Source organism: Entelurus aequoreus, linkage group LG24 (genome assembly GCF_033978785.1).
Source record: "Entelurus aequoreus isolate RoL-2023_Sb linkage group LG24, RoL_Eaeq_v1.1, whole genome shotgun sequence".
NCBI lineage: Eukaryota > Metazoa > Chordata > Actinopteri > Syngnathiformes > Syngnathidae > Entelurus > Entelurus aequoreus.
Window position 1 is genome coordinate 225,652 of NC_084754.1, and position 23,229 is coordinate 248,880.

The 23,229-nt window shown below is 39.4% G+C and overlaps 1 protein-coding gene across 3 annotated transcripts in view; it reads left to right on the forward strand.

Annotated features, from left to right (window-relative positions):
• The window catches only part of rassf7a (Ras association domain family member 7a), a 71,770-nt gene extending 49,242 nt beyond the window's left edge, over positions 1 to 22,528 (forward strand). For all 3 annotated transcript variants that reach the window (XM_062035262.1, XM_062035263.1, XM_062035265.1), the window contains 5 exons: positions 6,448 to 6,647; positions 12,554 to 13,467; positions 16,216 to 16,390; positions 17,596 to 17,703; positions 22,244 to 22,528. In XM_062035262.1, the coding sequence (XP_061891246.1) occupies positions 6,545 to 6,647; positions 12,554 to 13,467; positions 16,216 to 16,390; positions 17,596 to 17,703; positions 22,244 to 22,275 (1,332 nt within the window). In that variant the 5' untranslated portion in view covers positions 6,448 to 6,544 and the 3' untranslated portion in view covers positions 22,276 to 22,528. The remainder of the gene's footprint in view (positions 1 to 6,447; positions 6,648 to 12,553; positions 13,468 to 16,215; positions 16,391 to 17,595; positions 17,704 to 22,243) is intronic.
• Positions 22,529 to 23,229: the final 701 nt, after the last annotated feature.

A 23,229-nucleotide genomic window follows, 5' to 3' on the forward strand; every position in this document is an offset into this window, starting at 1 on the left:
CACTGTTTATTGTTATAACAATGTCTAACCTATGAGATACTCTTTAAGCAGCCTGGACCAGGGTCTTCTGTTCTCTGCTCTTACTCATAGGGACGTTGACCAATGGCAAGTGCAGTGTGATGACACTGGATGCTTTGTGTTGTGTGAATGAGTATCCATCTGTGGTTATGCTCGGATGCACAGTGTGCATTGTTTTTCGGGCTCCTGTTGCTCCCGAGATAACACTGTGTGCTGAACCACCCTTTCATAAAGATGAGCATTCACGATTTTTCTTTTTGCACCTGAAGCAAGGACATGAATGCAGACATACCCGACTTGTGACAATGTACTGCTGGCGTGAAACCTGGCTATGTGACTCTCATACAGACACAAAAGGTGTAAACGCATACTATTTGTGTAGCCTGAAAGGTATCCGTTATCTTTTCTGAATGTTTGACTGTCTTGCTCACAAATTGGGAATGTTTGCCCAATGAACGTTCCTGTAGGTAGAGGTGGAAAACTTAGGTCACCTCACGGCTCAATTCCGATTAGATTATAAATTAATTATTTATACATATATATATATCCATCCATTTGGATACATATATATATTATTTTGTATAATATCATGTTGTTAAATTATTATTACATATTCTAAATGTATTCCATCCATCCATCTATTTTCTACCGCTTGTCCCTTTCGGTGTTGTGGGGGGTGCTGGAGCCTATCTCAGCTGCATTCGGGCGGTAGGCGGGGTACACCCTGGACATTATTACATTTAATTATTAATAATATGTCTACAGGACTCCTTCTTTGGGTACTGACGTTTGTAGTTGTGGGTAATTTCTATTTTTTTACGTACCAACGAATAAAATATTTAGTCGCGATTAATAGCAGTTTGTTCACAGTTAACTCAAAAATAATTGCAGATAGATATAAGGTTTTGTCATTCGTAAGTGTACCCTAGACATATAATTTTCAAGTTTTTATTACCATGACTAGACAATTATTTTTGCTTTAATGAAATGTTTTTTTAAACACTATGCTTTTTCAAACAGCTCAACACAAAAGTACATAAACACACTCCGTGAGTGTCCACGCTAACCCAGCTAACACAACGCTAAAAGAATGTTTGCAAATAGTTCGCTCTTGGTTCGTTGGACCCAAACCTCGAACTAACGCTAATCTATGTTTTGACATTTGTCCATCAATTCATGAATCGTCCACATTTTATCTAATCGTGATGCATCGGAGAATTTATCAATTTTCCTACCTCTTCCTGAAGTGTATGTTTCCAAAGATTTGTTTGTGGATTCATTACCAATGAAGATTGTAATCAACTGAATTGGCATTAAATGAAAAAATCCTTGTGTATTTGTTCCAAAACCTCCCACCTTTTTTCCTAACTTAAATTGGCCCAGAGATGGGCTGGAACATGCCCTGTGTGTTTGCAGGGCTGTGAGTGACGATAACCCTTCAGCGTTATTCACAAAGGAGCCGTTGAGCGGTTTTTGAAGAGCGACAGGAAGAGGCGTAGAGGGGGGGATAAAAGACGCAAAGCGAGTTTGCTCAATGGCTGATGAGGAAAGATAATGTTGTCATTATCTCTGTTCTTGTGAACATAGCTCCAATCATAGCAATTCTCTTAACCACTCTTCCGCTCCCTTCATCTGTTTTTTAAAAATGTATTTTGTTAAAAATTGATTACTGAAAATTATGAATCGATTCAGAATAGTAATAGATATGAATTGTGATTCCAATCGATTTTTTTTTGGCACCCCTAGTAAATGGAGGTGGAAGCTGATGGAATGTTTACACACTTGGACTGAGGGCGGTGACCTTTACTGCACTTTTTTGGAATGTTGCCTATCATTTCAAATCCTTGTGTAGACACACATGTTTTTCTATTTTTATGCATTCTAAATATTGTATACATGCGATCAAAGTCCTCTTTCAGTGGAGTCGCTGTATTCTGCCTATGAAGCCCTTAAAAAACATCCAAACACCCCCACTAAGGTTTCATGTATATGCTGTAAGTATATATGTAATGTAGTAACGGCACATTTATAATAAGTAGTAATGTTGCTCGCTTTTTTCTTGAACAACTTCACTGATTACTACAAACTGCAGACTTCATTAGAGCCAACAAACATAGTAAAACTTCACTTACTATACACTTAGGATGCCAACTGATAGAATGTTATATTCCCATTTGCATGAAGAATGACTCATGATCAGTATATATGAAAAGGAGGGTGGGACCAAGCCTCTTTATGTGTCTTTCTCGCCATTTCCGGGTCTAAATTGCCTGTCAAAGTGTAGCAACTTGTTGGTCCTAAACCTTTTACTATCAAGGTGAGAGACATTATTTATGATCTAGAATAAACTTCCACAAACTCACACTCGAGAAAGCAGCTCAGCAGCTGATGATGTCAACATAGCCGCACAAACTAGTGATCATGCGCTGCTGTAAATAGTTTGTCTGCGTTAACTCTTATGATAACAATATCACTAATACTTGCTAAATATTTAAGTCGCAAAATGTAATTGGAGTGCGGTTTGAGGACCTCCAATTGGCTCCATTGTAAGCGGACTTTTATTCACATTAATTTACGAGATAGAATGCAATTAAAAAAATACATCTATAGTCTTGTTTTTCATAATGATTGTGAACGATAGGCAAAATTCCCCCCAAAAAGTGCAGTTCCCCTTTAAGTCAGAGCTTGAAGTCTTGTCAAGTAGATGAAATTATGTATTTTTCATCTTGCAGTGAGTGTTAATAGGAGAGTGCTACCAGCCCCAATATGTTCAGTTTTGGTCAACACTAAGGACAACGCATAACAGATAACCTGATTGTCGAGATTTTTTTACAATCTTGTGGATAGATTTATTGCCTCTTGAAGAAATTGATCACAATTAGGGCACAACTTGCCTTCAACAAGCAATAGCGCTGCTCCATTTAGTCTTGACTAAAGTGGAGCTTGTTTTATATGACCATATTTTTGGGAACAACCCATTTAACTCGACCATGCCATTAAGTCCTTTTCCACCATGTTGTTATGACTAAAATGAGCCTGCTTAACTATTTTTTTCCCACCATAAAATTTGAGCTACAGAGGGCTCATTTTTATGGGAAATATCTGTTTATTTTGACATGTATTGTTAACTTCATCATTATTTCTTCCTTGTTTTTGCATAAGCCGATTTGTCATCATGTCCAAATGGAACTGCCATTTACCTTTGAAGCTTCAGCATATTAAGTGCCTTCAGTCATTCTTGATATACTTCTTATCCTACTTACTGCGACTAACAAAATGCATGGACATTTTTTTTTTAGATTGTTAGGCACCAAAAGAAAGATTACGGTATATATGAGGTACGTAGGTTAAAAAACCTTTCTTACCCATTCTCCTTATGTCTCTGGCTATTTTCGGTTATATCAATCACCGATTATGCCAATATGAGTCATCCAGTTCAAGGTATGTCAAATTAAAATGCTTCCAAGTAGTTTGTGGCCGGAATAACAAGACTTCAATGAGGCCAACATCTACAAATAACTATTTTGTGGCACGCCTTCTGCATTAATTCTACACACTGACATTAAAACAGTATTACAAAACATTCGGAGAAGGATTCATTCAATTGCCACATTCCATCTTTAGCTGTGTCTACATTTGTTGAACTGACGTTTACACTGAGTTCATGTTGACAGTTTGTCATTTATTTTTAGACAGTCTTTTGGCGAAAATGTATTTCAGTTTTAGTCAAATTTTTGTCTTTTAAATTTAGTTTTAGCCAACAAAATTACACATTTTAGTCAGCCAAAATTACATAAAAATTTGTCGACTAAACCATATAGTAAAAAGATAAGCACCTTTATCTAGAGTACCTGCAAAGCAGAAAAGTAGCTCTTATCAGGAATGGTGTAGTTAGTCATTTTTTGCTCCACAGGTCAATGCCAGTAAATATCTTTCAGGCACTTTTTCTATGTTTTTTAATGCTACATCTATGACAAAGCAGATACGTATGTATGCGTGTTGTGAAATGGAGTTACAATGCATGTCTTCATCATAATTTGTTTATGAGATTGGGATTACTGGGAGCAGCAAATACACATACCGCGTATCCCTTTCAGGGATCACAGGGGTGAGGCGGTAGTATTTATTTTGTCAATAAATATCCCAATATACAAATAAGTAAATAGGAAACACTGCATCTACTTCCTTTTTTTGCTGCACACGTGACATAAGCGCATTGAACCACATTAAAAGTTGTCATGCCTTTAGAATTACCATTAACAATTCCCTGAGGCAAAGAAAATGACTTGATAATTTGTTTTAAAGAAGTAATACGGTAGAATTAGCTTTAACTTACAGTTATGTAGATGTCACAATGCTTTGCCTGCAGATGGCATCATATCGTCAAAAATTAAACGTGTCCTTTTTCACTTCCTCCCAGGTGTACACATGTTACGATGTGGAACATGTTAAATACATACATTTTAGTTTTGGCCATGAGATATCAAACGTGTTATCTCACATGGAAAAGCATTTGATTGGCGCTGTTTTGTAACTAATTACCGGCCACTCTTTCATACTAAAATGTCAGTTAATTTTGTCATAGTTTTAATCAACGTGGATTTGTTTTGATTAGTTGTCTTATTTTCGTTAGGGGAAAATAGGGTGTTGACGAAAATGTTTAGTAAACAAAATTAACACAATGGAAAGAGGTTTAGTTGGTTGTCATCCTGGACTATCTTTTTTTTCACCTTAGTTGCTTGGGAGCTGACCCTAGACTCTGGTGCTGAGCCAGGCTGTTTTCTAGATCTCGGTGTTGTTGTCTCTGCCTGTGACAGAGGGAACAGGGAGTCACCTGAGACTCACAGGTTTGTTTCTTGTTTGTGCAGCTTATCACATTTCACTTTGCCAGGAGGAACTAGATCTAAATAACATGGGAGAGTGACATTCTTCTCTGTGTTCCTTTTCTATGCAGTTTTTGTGGAATGTCAACACCTTTGACTTAGAGATTTTTAATTGAAGTATCTCCACTTAACCGAATGTATGCAAATTACATCAGAAAGAAATTTGCCTAGCCTAACCTCTATTTGCTTTTCACTCTTAACAAGAGTAAAACATACTCTGAATTAAGTTCAAGCGAGGTGCTATCTTGTGGAGTGACCTGTTAAGTGTCATTCCACTGCGGATGGCTGCAAGATTTGAAATTATTGCTTTCTGTTCATCAGATAAAAAAAGATTCATGCCAAAGTAAATGATTGTCTAACTACTCAGTCTGTGACTCAACCAGTCAGCTTTAATAATGTATTGCAACATAGCACACTGTATTCCCTTTTGAAGAAAAATATTGACATCCTCCTGGCAGTGCTGTTTATTTTGATAAGCACTCCCATTTCATAGAGTCCATTCTGCGTGCTCCGTCTCAGAACAGTGCGTCAGTCACTCACATATGTATGACGTCAACATTGAGCTATAGTGTTTAACTTTGTTGCCACATCAGTGTTTGTGGTCTGAAGAAGTGGAGAAGTGGGGGCTGGGCAGAGCGGTGACGTCGCAGAGAGGCGGGCCGGGCCGTACTTTGTTAAAGAAAGTACGGCTGGTTGATGAAGTCAGTGCATTCCTCTGAGGCATCTTCTTCTTGGCAGCCAGCAGAGCACGGCCAGGCACTGAAAGAAGGCCAAGATAAGGTGGGGGGGTGCCTGCAGTTAAAACACCTCCCATTTAGAACCGGAAAGACAGACAGAAAGAGAACGCCATCTGTCTGAGCGTTGTTTTACCCACCTAGACTACATAGTTTCTTTCTTGGTGCCAACTTCCGTAGATAATCCTTCCACTGCCTGCGGCTGTTTTACATTTCATGAGCATTGCGGTATTTTATCACCTTGTTTTGAAGCTTGGCTGTTAAAGTACACACTGACAGAGAGGACTACTTATGATGCTAATAATTTGAAGTTAAACCTGCTGCTCCGAGAGTCTCTGACCAACCTGCTGATCTGCCCTCTCAAGTCTCGTTTGGTCCTGCTGAGTGGGTTCAAACTAGGAGGACACACACGTGCACACTTCCCTTTTGGGGGTTTCTTCCATCCGCAAAAAACGCCTTCCACCAGATGCATACAAGCTTGAGTTGCTCCACTTTCCCTGTCCGTTCCCCTTGGCAGTAAGCTATCATAACTGCTTTGAAGGAGGGCAGCAGAGCGTTTAATTGGGTTACAGATTGGCATTTATGCTCCTCGGTCCACAGAATCTGGCCACAGACCAGTGCAGCACTCCTCCGCTGCTGGTCTGGTATTTTGCTATTCAGGGATATTCCATCACCTTAGGTTCTCTTGACCAATTAGTAATCAAATGAAGTGGTGATGATCTGTAAATATCAAATCACTGTGTTGTTTAGGTTAGACAGTTTGTCTACCACTGTCAACACCTGTCTAAACCTGTGTCTTGTGTTCCTTACAGAATCAGTGCCATGCAACGTTAAGCTGAGGCAAGCCAAACTGAAGTGAGTCCGTTTGGAAGACCATCTTACCAATCACCTTGCCCCGCTTGGTCGCCAATGGAGCTCAAAGTGTGGGTGGATGGAGTAGTGCGGGTGGTATGTGGCCTATCGGAAGAGACATCCTGCCAGGATGTGGTCATTGCTCTGGCCCAAGCCATAGGTGAGTACTTTCACTCAGAAATGATAGGGCCCATCCTATTTGGCTCATCTAAAGACCTGTATCCTTTAAGCATTTTACTTTTACACAATTACTATACTGTTCTATTGAGGTACCATCAGCTGCACACACAGCAGTTCGTCGATTGACTGATAATTGTCACTCTATGTGATGTCAGTAATGGAATAAAAAGAACACAACATACCTTAAAACAATACAGTGGGGCCTTGAACAATCAACACAAATAAATATGTATAGAAGAATAAAACATTCAATCTTAATTTTAACAATGTAATGTAAAAGTGATCGGTCACACTACAATAAACCTTAAAAAGTATGATGAGAAATGGATGTATGGTGACACAAAGTCTGATATGGTCTTCTGATGTCATGTGTATGCCATTGGATTAAATTAATTTTTTTAATGTGACCTCAAATGATCCACTGTACTGTGGACTATTATGTGGAGATGATTTAAAGCCATGTCTGTGTGACAATTGCAGCAGAAACTTTACCATGTCACATTCTTCTTCACAGCTTGAATTGATTAGAGCAGGTGTAAGTAATGTCATCCAGCTGAAACAGTACACACCCCATGGTTTTATTATTTAAAGTACCAGTATAATGGAAAAACAAGTTGACTTTATAAAATGAATTGTTTCATTTTATCGGTAAAACCATATCCAATTGTTATTTGCAAATTATGTAAAAATACTATTTAAATGTACACAAAACGACAATTACAGACGGCCATTTTTAATATTCAGCTCCGAATGTCTTCGGCAATCTCCGGGTTAGGTGAGGGACTCCTCTGCACTATGCCCTTAGCAGCAGATCAATGATACTGGAAATATGCAAAAATTGGAAAGAGATGTGCCGCTTATCATTTACAATCCCTATGTAAGACATTTATGCATTCAAAATCGTACATTAACAACTAACAACTGAGTCAACAGATCAAGGGTCCCCTGTTGCACCCATAAAGTTCCCTAAATAATAATTTAGAAGCCGCAAACAACCCCCATTTACATCTCGTGACCTGAATATTAACCAAGTAATAGCGATATTGTTATTATAAGCGCTAACACAGACGGCCTATTTTAGCGTCGCATTAATAACAGTAAAGTAACTGCTCGCTTACGCTGCTGTATTCTTGACACTGCTTTTGCTTCATGCCAAACTTGGTAAAAGTTCATTTTAGAATATATTTCATGCCTTTCACCTGGATAATAGAGGAATGTGGCCATTAAAAAAGATACAAAAAGAGGCTTGATGCAGCACCTTTGTTTCTTTCGTGAGGATTGTGCTTGATTCTTCATCTGAACTGGATTATGTGAGCGTCCCGTCGATCGGCATCCCAGTGAGAGTGGCCATTGTGCAGTAACTGTTTGTTTAGCACGTAGCAACACTGCTACATGATGCTTCGTGTTTTAGTAAAGCTGCATTCCATTAAGCATTTCGCTTTTAAATCTTGTTGCTCATCCTTCTTGTGTTCGGGCTAAAAAATATAAGGTTCTGGATCATATTTAGTCCAAAAATAATCACTGTAAGCTCTGAGGAAATATGTCGTTAGTGTCAGGTGGGGGTCGCAGCTTGCTGCGGGGTTGTTCTTCCAACGCAAAAACGGCTCTGGACGACAGCGTGAAGGTAGGCTTGGATTTATTTAACATAAATAACTCACTACCATAAACACAAAAATACAACAAAAAAGGCAAGCGTGCCTAAAACACAAATGAAGCTGCTAGTTAGCAGAAGCTATGGCATGGACTATGAAACTTACTTGGTCAGAAAGAGACATGAACCGGTGTGACATAAAGACAATGCAGGCAGAACGAGTGATGAACAAAGGTGGGCTTATATAACAGTGACATGATTGGTGACAGGTGTGTGTGAGTCTAAACGTGAAACAGGTGCGTGACATGGCAGGTGAAAACTAATGGGTGACCATGGAAACCAAACAAAACAAGGAAGTGAAACCAGGAACTAAAAAAAGAGTCCAAAAACCAAGCAAAACATGGCCAAACAAAAACATGATTAACCCAGACATGACAGTTAGTATTAGGTAGTTATTATTGAAGAGAACTGTGGTCCCCCTGCGCGCTTCACGGATCAAGTGACTGCTAATTATCTCTCAAAATGGCTCTGTAATCTCCATGAGATTGATATTATTTTGATCAAATCTATTTACTATTTTAGTGTTATAAATCAGACATATATGATAATTGCTTCAATATAGAGGCAACTTGTTTTACCACGCTACTGGTATTTTAAAGCCCCACTTGATAACTTTTAGTTTTGGTTGATTTTAGCGGCGCCAGTGGACCAAAGCCGTAGTGTTTTGCCAGAAGAAGACCCTATTTCCTATGAGGACTAGCGCATATTGGGTCGTACTGACATGACATCCACTGTTATATTGGCACATATATTACGTCTCTAATGGCTATGCTGATGTTTGTAGCGCAATCCAAGATCATCAAGAGATGATTTTGGATTGCGCTACAAACATGACGCTACTTCCAAGAACGTATGCAGATGCAGGTCTAAAGCAAAAAAGACCGGCGGGAGATTTTTTCCGAGGGGAAGTAGTGTGGAACTGCGAATTATCACGTGTGGCTTTTTATTAGCAATGTTGATCCTGTCCTGACTCTTTTTATCTGAGTAGGCTCCCTTTTTAATTTTTGCCTCCTCAGACAAAACTTTCCGTTGGCAGTAATTGCACGTAGGTGACTTCCGTCTTTGCAGCGAATGGGGAAAGGGGAGGTGGCTAATGCCGTAAAGCAAGTCAGCAAATTTGTAGTTTTTTGTTTGGCAGGGTTCCTGCCACCCTCCTCAAGCTTGCTAAGTGCCAGTTAAAGTGATACAGACCCCTCAGGACATGACAGAGGTGTTATTCAACTAATTTTAAGTCTATGTATCATCCCAAAAGTTATGGAAATATTTTATGAATGTTAGAAAGTTACTTAGTGTTGCTTTAAGAGGAATGGCTTTTTTTTGTTGAATTTTGCCTATTCATAACCCCCATGTGAAACAAGAACACAGTTTTCTCTTTTCTGTGCATTCAAAAAATTGTAAAAAATAAAATTATTTAAATACAAAAGCTGCTAGCAAGAGGCGCTTTACCTCATTTTAAGCCTTACAGGAATGTCTTTCCTGGCCATAAGCATAACCTAAATAAAGCCAAACGAGGATCAAGAACTGGGGGTGTAACGGTGCGTGTATTTGTATTGAACCGTTTCGGTACAGGTTTTCGGTTCAGTTCGGAGGTGTACCGTACGAGTACACATGCTAGCAGCGACCGGGCTAGGACAACATGTAAAAGCCAGAGCTGGAAGACCCTCCTGCCTCGTTGAGATCTCCCGTTTGGGAACACTTTGGCTGCGCGAAGGACGAAGGTTTGCCGACATTGTTCAGCAGCTGCTTCTGAAAACACGTCAAACATGTGTTGCACCTTTCCTGCTTCCGGCTCCCAGACCGTAGTCGAGGTGCGCAGGGGAGACACTCCTCCAGGGCCGATGTATTCTCGGGGGCAACACCCTTCACAGCTCCGGACTCCAGGGTAAATAAAGAGTCCGGCGATTAGTTGCAAATCGTGGCTTTATTGAGGTCTTGCACACAGCCAATCCAACAAAACACTAGCCACTCCGCACTCACGCTACCGCTCCCTCACCTCGCTCGCTCACACACTCACCTCACATGCTGTCACATATTAAAGGGCCACACACACACATACGCTACTCTCATAACACATGCTAACCCATTTGAAGCGTCACCACCGCACTCAAGCAGCCTCTCCTCTGCGAGTCAGGCAGGGCTAAAGCAATAACAAATGTTTTTATAGCAGCAGATATAAGTCTATCTTGCATTAAAAATTTGATTTTGACCCACTTCTATGGTGGAAGAACAATGAGCCCATATATCCTCTTACTGCCAAGTAAGCCAGGCTGGGGGGGGGGAAGAAAAGTTAATCTGAGGCTGAGTTGACTTAAAACTGTTTAATGTTGCATTTTTTATATGTAGAAGAAAAGTTTTGTCATTTTATTTAATCTGAGCAACAACTTGAGGCAGTTTAATGTTGATTAACGTGGACCCCGACTTAAAGAAGTTGGAAAAACTTATTGGGGTGTTACCATTTAGTGGTCAATTGTACGGAATATGTACTGTACTGTGCAATCTACCGGTACTAATAAAAGTCTCAATCAATCAAAAAAAGCACTTTATATGTAGAAAGGTTTTGTTAAGAAACCATTCTGAGCCTTATCTTATTTAGTTTTTATCTTATATATGTTGACCACATTAACCCTGGCAATGGACCTTGTGTGTGTATGTATGCCATTGTTTACAAATTTGGTAAATAAATAACCAAAAAAATTATATTTTGTTGTTTTCTTACTGTACCGAAAATTAACCGAACCGTGACCTCTAAACCGAGGTACGTACCGAACCGAAATTTTTGTGTACCGTTACACCCCTATCAAGAACCTAATATTTTTAAGCCTGGAAAAAATGAAAGATAAGTTACGAGTTTTAGAAGCTGGGCGCAAAGCAGATCCAGCTCGAGTGAAACACTAAGCGTCATGTAGCACTATTGCTAAGTGCTAAACAAGAAATACAAACTACAAACATTACAAAACAGGTACTTACAACTTCAGCTCTCAATGGCAGGCCGACTGATGGAATGGTTGTATCTCGTTTTTCCGTTTAGATGATGAATTGAGAATAATCCTCACTTCTCAGTTTAAAAAAATGCTGAGATGAAATGAGCATCTTGCCATGTCTTTCCTAGCGATGTCTTCTGGTCTAAATTAAATTTTTTCACCAACTTCTCGATTTATGGCTATTATCTTCTACTATACAGGTGCAAGGCATGATTTATAGTTGAGCATTAACTCTTACAAACTCAGAGGTGTTTCAGCAGCAACAGCGGCAGCTACTAGCGAGTTTACCGTACTTTCTGTGAGCAAGGTGCTGCGTTTCCAAAAGTAGTTCCTGTCTGCTAGCTCTTAACAATATCACTACGCCTTGGTTACTATGCAGTTGACGGCATGCAAATGTAGCATTGTTTTCATTTGGATGTTTTTTTTAGATAGGCAGAAAAGATGACTCCCATTACCTGCATTGTTAGCCACCTCATACTATTTAGAACGCACAGACAAGATAGATGCATGTGTTCTTGTCTCACATAAGTATTGTGAATGATGGGCAAAATGTAAAACAAAGTATAGTTCCTCTTCAACTGAACTATAGCAAACCACTCGTTCTAAAAATGGTTTAATATAGAAATTGTGAACCAAACCAAGAATCAGAATGTTTAATGCTAAATTTGCAGCTTTGAGATAAACAAAGAGCTCCATTGAATTGTCATTAGGTCATTTTGGATTTAAGCCTGCTGATGTATCCTCTGGCTGCGTTTAAGCAGCAGCGTTGAACAACATAAGACCAGATTTAGAGCTCTCCTCCTTCCATGAGTGAGCTGCCTACCGAGCCATTAGGGAGGGTTTGTCCTAATTTCAAGGTCCTTGTGGAAACTTCAGTTTATTTGAACATCTTTACATTTTGGAAGAGTCTTACTCCTATTCTCAGAGACAGATATTTAGAAGTATCAGGGCCTATCATAATGCATCTGATGTCATTTTTTCACTTAATATTCTTCACATTGAGGAGTTATTTGACGATACCCACAAAATAATACTAACAGAAAATAGGACAAATACTGCTCTCTAAACATGTAGAATATGCTTTTATGAAGTACAAAATAAAGTACAAAAAATCTGCAGTATTTGAAGCGTGAAGTACTGCATTGCTTTTTACACTTATGGTATGCATATAACTAGTTCATTGGCTTACAGTACACTGGTATGTGTATGTGTATATGTATATATTTATATGTATATATTTATCTTTGTTCGCAGGTCAGACAGGTCGCTATGTCTTGATTCAACGTCTTCGGGATACAGAGAGACAGTTGCTTGCCACAGAAAGACCCCTTGAGTCTGTGGCCAAGTTAGGCCAGCATGGGAATGAGGTTCAGTTCTTCCTACGTCGCACTGGCCCGAGCAGCAGCGATGGGCCTGGCTCAAAACAAGACAAACTGAGCCCTCTCCCCCTGCCAAAATATCCTGAGCAGGACCTCTCAAAATGCAACCAGCCCAAGAAATCTCTCACCTTTAACTTGGGGCCATCCACTTCTCACAGAGCCAAACCTTTTCAGAGGTCTCCTCGGGACTCCCCTGAGCAAAGAGCCTCGCCGTCATCTTCTCCCATCCCTACTACCCATCATGCTCCATCTCCCTCGCCACCAATAGGCCCATCCAAAGAGGAGGTTTTTAGGAAGGTTCTTCAGCAGCAGGAAAGACTGAGGGCAATCGAAGAACAGCTGGAAACCCTAGAAAGGGAGTCCAACACTCGAGAGCGCCACTGCTCCTCTCCGTGTCCTTCACCTATGTCCGTCCACTTCCAAGAGGAGTTGGACACTTTGGAGCAAACAATGCGGAAGAACCAAGCTGAGCTCGCCCACGAGCAGTACTGGGAGGAAGAGCTTCAAGCTGAGACGGAGAGGGAGCAAGAAATGAGGAGAAAGCTAGGAGAGCTCCACACAAAGCTGGATGACTGCGGAAGGCGTCTCCACGAGTTCTCTGTGCGTTCCACACAGCTGGAGCAAGAGATCCAGCAGGAAAGTCAGTTGGAGGCCAAAAGCAAAGGGCCAGAGGAATCACTTAATGCTGTGAAAGCAGAGCTCTGGAGCCAGGAGACGCATGGAACAGAGTTAGAGGTGCAACTATCTGAGACTGATAAGGCTCTGGGGAAGGCAGAGTCTCTGCTGCAGGTAAGGAGAGAGGTCTTAGTTCTGGAAAAAGGGCTGTAAACCCATGTAGCCTTAGATGTTTTGTTTGTCAGTGTAGAACAGACCCTCTTCTACCTAGACTGTCCAAAACATACCTCTCCTCACCGTGCACTGCAGCAGACATACCAGCGCAGAGACATTTACCAAAGTATTACTGAGTGAAATTAAAAACATGAACATATGCATTTGGACTAACAATATTCACACTATCAATGGTGTACAGCATGGGTGTCAAACTCTGGACCGTGGGCCAAAATTAGCCCGCCGTGTACTTTCACTTGGCCCTTGAGGCGATATCAAATTAACACTAGAGTTGGCCCGCCGATTATATACAGCGGCGGTGCCGCGGTAACACCGCATTCACCGCTAATTCTCAGACTTGCCAACCCTCCCGGGAGACTCCCAAATTTCAGTGCCCCTCCCGAAAATCGTCACGTCCGCTTTCCATCGAGTCCAACGAGTGCTGGCCCAATCACATAATATGTGCGGCTTCTGCACGCACACACAAGTGAATGCAACGCATACTTGATCAACAGCGATACAGGTTACACTGAGGGTGGCCGTATAAACAACTTTAACACTGTTACAAATATGCGCCACACTGTGAATCCACACCAAACAAGAATGACAAACACATTTCGGGAGAACATCCGCACCGTAACACACCCTCAGTGTGACCTGTATCGCTGTTGATAAAGTTTGCGTTGTATTCACACGTGTGTGCGTACAGAAGCTGCACATATCTTGTGACTGGGCCGGCACGTTGTTAGAATGAATGAAAAGCGGACGTGACGACAGCTCGTAGAGGATGTTAAAGGCAGTGCCTTTAAGGGACGCCCCCAAGAGTGTGGTCCGGGTGGACTACGAGATATAATGACTGATGAACACCTTTGTTCGATAATGAAGGTTGCCTCAGCTCAAAGCCTGAGCCCCGACATTAATGAACTAGCATCCAAGAAAAGATGGCAGGTATCTGGCTTGGGCACATCAGATTAGATCAGTGTGTTGCAAACTGAGCAGTTTAAAGTCCTGAATGGTTGGTTTATTCATTGTTATTTTATTTTCAAATGTATTAGCCTGTGGAAAAAGTTAATGTTGATATTTACCTCAGAAGGCTGCAAATAGAAAAGAGGCATTCAATTTTTATTTAAATTGTATTTCATATGCCATTGATATTTTTTAATTATTATTATTATTATTTGAAACTCGATTTTGCATGTCACTATAAAGTTATATAAGCCTTGATTGTTCAATATTCAATGCAAAACTTGTTTGGGTCCCTATTAAAAAGTTAATTTGTTCAACCTTTGTTCAGTTTAAAATTTTGGCCCACTCTGTATTTGAGTTTGACACCCCTGGTGTACAGTGTACTCAGCTCTAACCTCCAATGAAATATGTTATAAGCGGAACACTAGAATCTTGCTGATCCAGTTTGGCAAGTGTCATTTTTGTATGCATGTTCTGAACCCATTACTCATGGTGATACTATTACACATGACCATATCAAACTATTCGTGTACTGTAGAGTCTTGAGAATTAAAGAGAATTGTTTTATAGCACAGAAGCTTTGTTTTATTGGATGTCCTCGTTTAATCATAGTCCGTTGTTTGCTTTACTCTTGATGTTGTCATAGGTGCGGCTATATCAATAAAAGCCTAACCCAGTTTAAAGTTTTCTCAATCCACGTGTAACCAGAGATTGTCGTATCCATGTCACGGAGGTGACGTGTTTATGTTTTGTCTATTTGGAATGTTTTACTTGACGGAAGCAAGTAAGGTACATGGGAAATTTTCGGTCAATGATTGTGTCCTGTCCCAAGGAGCTCCGATCGTAACTGGTTGCAAAACTGATTAAAGAATAATTATGAGCTCATTTGCTTATGAGCAAGTCATTCCCTTGGAGGACCTGATTGATGTTCTGGGACTGGGCTCTGTCATAGTCATCAGTGTAATTATATACATAGCCCACACAGACCAAATTATGAGGCTTCTTTTTTAAACTAAACACACACACACACACACACACTTGTGTTTCAACTGTTAGTAAGCATACGTTTGTCACTCAGTCAGGACAGGAAAGATTCATGTTTGGCCTATGACATTAAACATACATAGAATGTGGAACTCTGTGTATGTAGTGAGCTAAGCCTTTCTGTCATTAGATTAATAGAGGCAGGTGTGAACTGCAGCAGGATATCTGAGTCTGATCACACACAAACACATACACTCGCCACAGAGGTTTGGGAGCCTGCTGTTTCCCCTGCACACACTAATTAAAGACAATGAATCGATCTCTCAACCTTACATTTTCAATAACTATAATTTTCTCCAGAGGGTGAATGAGAACAAAATCTATCTTTAACTGTCTGGGGACTGGCGTCAGGTCAGCCAGCATCGTTTACATCTTGGTGTTGGAGGGTAATGAAAATATGGTAGCTTTGAAGTATTAATTCACTGCAGATGGCTGCCTGGAAGAGTCTAGCACACTCTGCTGACCTCTTGTGGTGGATAATTGCATCAGTAATGTGATGCTTTCCCTCCATAAAAAAGGAGTACCTGTGTCCTCAGCAGTGGACATTAGTGGTTTGCATAACATGGTTGTTTTTTTTCCCACGACAAAAGAAAAAAGGGTTTACAGAATGCTAATATCTCATATGTCCTTTAACATTTTTACAATTGAACTGTTTGTGTGCTGTGCGTTGTCCTCTTATATATGCTCCTTCCATGCCAGGGCAAACATGAGGAGCTGGAGGAGTTGAACAAGGATCTGCGGCAGTGTAACCTGCAGCAGTTTATCCAGCAAGCCGGCGTCTTGCCTGCGCACAGCCACTCGCGCACGGATCTTCAAGAGCAACTGGAGCAGTTGGAACTGGCACATCTTCTGCAGGATGGATACAGGAATGGAAGTAAGGGTGCTAAACGGCAATATAAAACACAGGAGAGTGAAATGATTGCATTAATTGAGATGAATTACCTTAACTAGGGATATAGTGAATTATATCTAATAAATGGTGTAAAATATTCATATTAAAGATATCAGAAGTGTGTTTATGGTTTGTATAAGTTGGAATGTTGTCTTGTTTTTAGTGTAGAGTAGACCATTTTTCCATCTATATATTACACAAGCTATGGAGAAATGTCTTTTCCAGGTGTGTTTTGACAGATTCAGCTGTCTTTATGCTATTATATCTGTGCATCAATATAGTTAAAGTTAAAGTACCAATGATTGTCACACACACACTAGGTGTGGTGAAAATAGTGATGTATTACATGTACAATAATGTGTACATTATATTTAAAATGAATAAAGTGATATATTACATGTACAATGATGTGTACATTATATATAAAATGAAGATAGTGATATATTACATGCACAATGATGTGTATATAATTTAAAAATAAATATAGTGATATATTACAAGCACAACGATATGCACATTTTTTTAAATCAATGTAGTGATATTACATGTACAGTAATGTGTACTTTATATTAAACATATTTTAAATATGAGGTATGTTGCACATTACTGTACATGTACGAGACATATGTGATTGACAGTCAGGAAAGCCAATCAAAACTCACATTTCCTTTGATCCGTTTTAAGAAAGTTAACATCAATTGTGACAAATGTAAACATTTATTTGTTAAATGTTTTTCTTCAACCAATATTAACATATGTTAGCACTGTTGTTGGTGGGTCTGTTTTATTTATAGTATACTCTCTGAAGCAGAGGAACAGCAGCAAGTTCAACATTCAATACTTACTGCTCAGAAAAATGTTTTTGTTGTGTTAACGTCAACACTTTATATGTACCTGATGTTTTATTTTAGTAAATAAAACAGACTCCATCTGTTTAAAACAATAAATTACTTTGTAACACCATCGTTTTGTTTATATATCTACCTCTTTAATAATGTAATGAATTTCAATGAAAGGTGAAATTAAAAATACATTAAATTAATTACATATCCTAATTAATGATTTTTTTTTTTAATTACCTGAGAGCGCGAGTTAAACACGCTAAAAGCAATCCGATATGACAGGGTAATAATAAGGTATATACTTTGGACTCTGCTAATAGCCTTTTTATTTATATTCTGCCTCAGGTAGTGGTATGACTGCAGCGGAATCACCGCCTCGTCCCACTGCCAAACAGTTCCTGGGTCATCCGCGTAACTTGCAGAATCCCCTGGTGTCCAGTCTCAACCCCGAGGGTGTGTATGTGTGAGACCCTGCCGCCTCCCACGTCCATCCTGCTCTGCTCCTCTCACCTCCCTCCTTGGTTACCGGAACTGTTGATCCCATACTTTTTTCCATCCTGGCTTGTTTTGGGTTTGAAGCTGCTGTTTTTGGTGTTGGGTTATGGAAGCGTCTGTAAGGTGGAGGTCCTTGCAACTTCTTCACGGCTTTCTTTGTGCTCTTCCTTTCATAACAGACCTCTCTGAATCCCTGCATCTTAACTTTTTATTTTTATTTTGTTGAAACACTTTCAGTCTAATGTGATTCTGCATCCCTTCTTCCACTGACCTAACCCATATTTTGTTATTTAATCTATGGGCCTGTTTTCCTAATTCTTCTGGAATAACTGTTTTATGGCTTGGTTTGACTTTGGTGTGTCTGGGACTGGGGTGTCCAAACTTTTTACACACAGGGTTGCATACTAAAATATCAAAGTTACATTTTAAGAAAAAACACAGCTTGCATGTAAGATTTGTTTTATTAACGTCAACATTTCAACTTTTTTTCCTGACATTACTCCTTTTTAATCTTTTAGTAATTGTGACACGGGACACCACTGGCCTGGATGCTTAAATTTAAAATCATTCATACCCTGGCAAAATTAAGAGTTGAAGTGGATTTATATCTGGTAAATTAAATTCATAGCCAGAAAGACGGTGGAGGAGATTTTCCTTGTAGTTTTAGTGTTCTTACATTTACACCAGAAAATACATATCCTAAATAATTTGTCTTCTTTTTTAATACATCCGATATTCAACATTTATTTTTATATTTTTTATTTTATATATATTTGTGTGTGTGTGTGTGTGTGTGTGTGTGTGTGTGTGTGTGTGTGTGTGTGTGTGTGTGTGTGTGTGTGTGTGTGTGTGTGTGTGTGTGTGTGTGTGTGTGTGTGTGTGTGTGTGTGTGTGTGTGTGTGTGTGTGTGTGTGTGTGTACACAGTACAGGCCAAAAGTTTGGACACACCTCATTTCAATGCGTTTTCTTTATTTTCATGACTATTTACTATGTTATTGTAGATTGTCACTGAAGGCTTCAAAAATATGACACCTTCCATCCATTTTCTACCGCTTATTCCCTTCGGGGTCGCGGGGGGCGCTGGAGCCTATCTCAGCTACAATCAGGCAGAAGGTGTACACCCTGGGTAAAGTGAAAACCCTTTCAGGTAACTACCTCTTGAAGCTCATCGAGAGAATGCCAATAGTGTGCAAAACAGTAATCAGAGCAAAGGGTGGCTATTTTGAAGAAACTAGAATATAAATCATGTTTTCAGTTATTTCACCTTTTTTTGTTAAATACATAACCACATGGGTTCATTCATAGTTGTGATGCCTTCAGTGACAATCTAAAATGTCATGAAAATAAAGTAAACCATTGAATGAGAAGGTCTGTCCAAACTTTTGGCCTGTACTGTGTGTATATATATATATATACACCCAATATGACAAAGGTACTCTAAACCACTGTAGAACAGAACAGAATAAACAGAAATAAAGTATGTCAGTTATAAGGTGCAATAATTTCTCTGTGACCTTCATCAGAAACAAAATGTCTTTAAACAAATGTGCTAGCGCTTTTCTAATTTACATTTACAATCCTGTATACGCGCCACCCATTAGCATTAGCGAGACATTAGGCACATTCAACATTTTAATGGCAGTAGACTATGAACAGATTATCGAAGACTGAGTAGTCGCCAACTGCATGAATATTAAGAAGCGATCGACAACTGCATGAGGAATCCCATTCAAAATAAAAGTGAGTGTTTTTTTCCCCCAGACAAAGACCTATTGGAAATGGGTTGGGCTTCTGACCCACCAGTGGAAAATCACTGCTCTAGATTAGGCCGTAACTGGAACAGGATGACTTCTGGTGACCCAAGTCTTCCAAACTCATCTGAAAAAGGCAGCGGTAGAAAGTGAATTAATATATAAAAATACAATTAATATTTTATCGGTCTAATATCAGCAAAAAAAACAAACAAGCAAGTATGGAATATCATCGGCTTTCATCTAAAATCTCAGATATCTCCTATACAAGCAGTTCTGCACCGTGTTTACTTGTGCAAAGCTGGACAGCCAGTTAACAACTAAATGTCCAATAAACACACAAGGTTGGTCTTTTCTTGTATTTTAATAAAATCATTTACCAAAGGTAAATAAGGTAGGCTCTAAGCTAGTAGGAGCTAGCAGCTACCCAACTGCTCAGCCCAAAGTAGCACACAAGCTAGACATACGTAAAAAAGTGCCCTTAATTTCACAATATTGCAGTCTAAAACAACATTTGTCAATGTAAACAAGTATCAAATAATTAAAGTTGCATATTATTACAGATGCAAAGACTCCAAGGCAGAAGCGTAAGTATCCACTAACAAGCGGATCTGGATCATTCAACTTACTGTGTCATGATCTTAACTAAATGAAACACATTTCCACACTAATTTATTTAAAGACCGCATAAGTCTATTCCATTTAATGAATACGTTAGTGTTTTGCATTGTACTCTGTTTGAGTAACTTCACTTGATCTAACCTCTTCTAACATTCCACACTACAAAATAATAAAATAATGTTCTATGATTCATGCTGATATCGTAGCGGGTTAATACAGGTATCAGCCGATACTCAAGGCTCCACTGTCGGAATTGATAGGAAGTAAAAAGTTGTATCGAGAAACCCATAACTTTTGCTACGTGTCTAATTTTCGGCTTATTGTGTCATTTTCAGCCAGAAACCACTCATTTAACAAAGTAATTCCACTGAAATGAAAAAGTTTCGCCAGCGTATGAATAACTTTGGTGCAAACTACACATCAACCGTCATGTCAATATTGTCATTTCCTGACAATAGTGGCCTTTTTTTTCACTCTGTCACACTGACAGCACTTATTGTGGTTTGTTTTTTTTCTTACAACAAATGATGTAAGTTGATGTACTGTATGTGTACTATTTATGTACAATGGGGTATAGCTCCACCATTCCTTGTACTTTGGTGACTTCCAAAGAGCAAGAGCCTTTTACTCAGGGCTCTGCAACATGTTTTGCACCTTCCCCTCCTCTTCTTGTCTGACACCTCGGCCCCTTTGCCACTAAACAGAAATGGGTGTACTTTGTTTTTTGGGAAGTGTTTCGTGCTTTGCTGTCATCACAACTTTAGTCAGACCCTCCAGGATTTCACTGTCTTTTTTTTTTGTCATCGTTGCGTAACAGGAAGTAGATCTGATTAGACAGTTGACGTGCGCGTTTGAGCGCCACTCAGAGACAAATTTCATTGGCGAAAATGTGTGTGAATTAGCGCTATCGCCACAATGCAAAATCCTGGACGGACTGATTAAGTTTTGACTTGTCAGAACTTTCACATTTAAGATGCTGATCGCAAATTTGAAGTGAAGGAGACATTCACAGTCGAAGCAAGTATGGAATGTACACTCAGGACCTGATCTACTAAAAGTTTGCGTGCCATCAAACACGTGCAAACTTGATAGCAAACGCTGATCTACTAAACGTGTGCACGGAGGATTGTGTCTCTTTAGTGAGCAGAATAAGGAGCACAATCCATTCAGAGTATCTGTCTTCATGAATATACAGAATATATGCTGATCATCAAAACCCCCACAGTACTGGATGGAAAAAATGCAAATACAATTATTCTGCAAACACAGTGTGATTATCATGACTAAAACTCAACTGTGTGCCTCTTTATTTAGCACGTCTGCAAAAGTACATGCAAACTGACAGTTACACATGCTTGTCAACATATATGGCCTGTCAAAAATGAACATTTCAGACATATTGTCAAATCACCAAAATCATTTCATAGCTTCCGTCTGACTTAAAGGGCTGATTAAAACTCATTTAATTGATGCGTTACTCTATTGGCTGGTGTTCAATGAAGTCTGTTTTTTCATACAAAAGATATACTATTAACATATATCTTATATGAAAAAACGTACTGCAATGTGCATTTTTTTGCGTCTGGATTCTGGAGCCCCTCGCCCAGTTAGTGCCAGCTTCTCCCATGAGCACAACTTGGTTTCCATTGTAGATGCACTGCAGGGTTGCCCATAAAAAGTGGTACATGTCTGCTGCTTGTTTCAAAACATAGAAAAATGCTAGAGGTAGGAGCATGATAACATGAATGTTCAGTAAATGATTGTCTCCATGGTGAAAGCCCCGTATAGTACACGCTTAAACCTCATTTAAATAAGGTGGTCTGCACCTCTTTTCAATTGCACATGCAGTCTTAGTCGATCACACTAATAGTACACGCAATTTTGTTGTTTGCACACGCTTTTTAGCGCGTGGTAGTAGATCAGGTCCTTAGTGTTTCATTTAGTGATGACGTATCAAAAATGACCTTTTGTGTTCCTGACTTTGTGAGGTTCTCTAATCTGCCGGTTGAATCCAAATGTGACTTTCTGTTGTCTGTCCTTAACCCTGACCAGCCAGGTTTCTCCTGAAGCTCTTACTTGTGAACAAAGGGATCGTCATCCCCAATTGTTTTTTTCTGTCTTGCAGTCTTGACATCCCAAGAGTCGTCATGGCGATAAAACATGGACCACAAGGGCAGAAACTTGGTCACTTGTTAAATATAATCACCGTCTATTTAACCCCTGTGTAATTCTCATATATATATATATATATATATACTGTATATACATAAGACAAATTATTGACAGAGTTTTGCTACTGTAAACACGACAAGCTATCTGTGTAAAATGTAAGATAATTTAGGAAACTTTTACATAGACCAATTATTATTATGTATTTAAATTTACCGGTAATAAAAATGTTCATGTGTTTAAAGAATCATTTGTGCTGTTTTTGTATTCCTAATTATTTCCCTTCCCGCTTGGCGTTCTTCCTCCGGCAGTAAATAATCAAAAACTTAATTTTCTTTGTGAAATGTATTATGAATATATTATACGCTCTGAATTATTCAGACTCCCTCCTGCTGCTTGTTACACAATGGCTCTGATGAACTGTTGAGATTATTTGTTGCTTGTTTTTTTAGTTTTTGGGGAACATTTACAGGTGACTGATGGAAAAGTGCACCCTTGCATGCAGAAGGAAATGTGGCAAACATCATGGCCTCACGTCTGCTGCTCTTCCGGCTGATGGGACTGAATAAATTAACAAGATAGGACATCAATTGGGCCTTTCGGGATGCAACTAGCAAGGACTAGCGTATGAGGAAACTTATATTTTTGGATAGAAGGAAACAAAATCCTTGATCTTCACTTTTCCTACAGTGTGCATCCACATGCATATTTGAGCAATTCTGCCTTATGGGCTTATTTTGTAATACTTCCTAAGTGTCATGTCTATATTTACAATGGGCATGAGATGACCAGTTTGGATGTCATATTGGATTGTATACATTATAGGGAGAATGTAGAGCTGTCTGACTTTGTCTGACGTTACATAATCTCCAAATCATTGTGCTGGTGCCACTGTCTAGACTGGACTGTTGCATCTCTGACGCCCTCTTGTGGACAAAAGTA